The sequence below is a fragment of the Tribolium madens genome, unplaced genomic scaffold (assembly GCF_015345945.1).
Source record: "Tribolium madens isolate multiple individuals breed KSU strain unplaced genomic scaffold, Tmad_KSU_1.1 Scaffold_3;HRSCAF=73;Tcas5.2_LG2, whole genome shotgun sequence".
Classification (NCBI taxonomy): Eukaryota; Metazoa; Arthropoda; class Insecta; order Coleoptera; family Tenebrionidae; genus Tribolium; species Tribolium madens.
This window is the reverse complement of record NW_025401006.1, coordinates 14,157,664-14,159,079: the sequence shown is the minus strand read 5'-3', so window position 1 is coordinate 14,159,079 and position 1,416 is coordinate 14,157,664. Positions and strand designations below refer to the sequence as shown.

At 31.4% G+C, this 1,416-nt stretch overlaps 1 protein-coding gene across 1 annotated transcript in view; it reads right to left on the bottom strand.

Annotated features, from left to right (window-relative positions):
- Positions 1–1,416, bottom strand: part of LOC123007511 (liprin-alpha-1) — a 136,442-nt gene that overhangs the window by 13,783 nt on the left and 121,243 nt on the right. The window contains exon 11 of the mRNA XM_044402856.1: positions 424–622. Within this exon, the coding sequence (XP_044258791.1) occupies positions 424–622 (199 nt within the window). The remainder of the gene's footprint in view (positions 1–423; positions 623–1,416) is intronic.

Here is a 1,416-nt window from a genome sequence, read left to right as displayed (position 1 = left end):
ACTAGTTGAAAGAAAAGAAGAAAACTGTTTTTTTAAACAGTGATTTTAAGTACATTTGGCAACGCTGTTAAAAATACCCGATGATATACTTTTTCGATTTGGTACAGTGTCGCCAAAATTTTGATTTTTGCAGTGTTACCAATCAAATTTTTTTTTGGTACTTATTTATGAAAATTGTACATAAATTCTTAAATATTGAGTCTACACTTCTTCTTGATATAGAATATAGAAAACATATTTAAAAGATTCAATCTGTCACAAAATTTTGACATTTATTTTTTGACACTTAACATTTTTTTACGTCAATTTAATGACCTGTAGCAAAAAAACTTGGAAATTTAAACTCTCATAACATCGAAATTTTTCTGTTATTCTCTGGGGCGCGAATTCTGGCGCACCCTGTATATAAAATGCTCTTCTCACCTTTTCTTTCTTGCTGAAAAAGCGACCTAACGACGATTTGATACCTTTCTTCTTTTGTGCTGCTGCTGCTGCTGCTACTGCCGCCGCTGAAACATCTCTTGGTACGCCACTGACTGTATTCTTGTGCAGACTCTCCTGACTGCTGTGACGAGAGGATAGAGGTGATGGAGGTGTGTGCGTCTGGCCTTGCCTAAACACACTGCATTCTACTGTCTAAACTATCTCTAATTCGCATGCATTTTCAAGCAGACATGCTGTATGTGTAGGCAATTTTACGACAAAATGGATGTGAGAACAAGAAAAACACCCATGCAAAATTTTACTGTAGTGGCAAGTGGAYAAATATTTTTCATTTTTCATTCATTACAAAATCTGTCATTTCATAAATTTCAAACAATAATTTACTAAATGCGTCAAGTGTTGGCGATTGACCACAAACATTAGAGAAAGAAAGTAAATATAGGAATTGTCGTTGCTTAAACAAAGACAGAGATATTATAGTCACTATGCCACCAAGCTCGTGGCATGTTATTTAGCTCTAATCTAATATATTCATCTAAATATTAAAAAAACATAATTTTTGTGTCTCTGAAGTGTAGTTCAATTAATTTTGAAATTTTCAATATTTAGATTTTTGACAAAATTTTGGCCGATTTTCGGTACCACAAGCGGTTTATTGCCAATAACTATTATGTTTGGTACCGTTGGAAAGAAAATTTAATTATCGAGAAAATTTCTGCTAGTCATAAAAAAAGTAAAAACTTGTGAATGGCAAAATTAGTTTTTTCGAAGCCAATTCGGGAAACAAATTTAAATTTCAAAATATAATTTTTATTTTTTATCACTAAAGCGATTTATAATTTCAAATTTATAATTCCCAAATGAAGAATTAAATTTAAGCTTAACATTTCTGCATTCATTTGTTCAAATTATCCAAATATTGTCAATTTATTGATAGCAGTAATTTTTTATCGCCAACTGAGAACACACTTT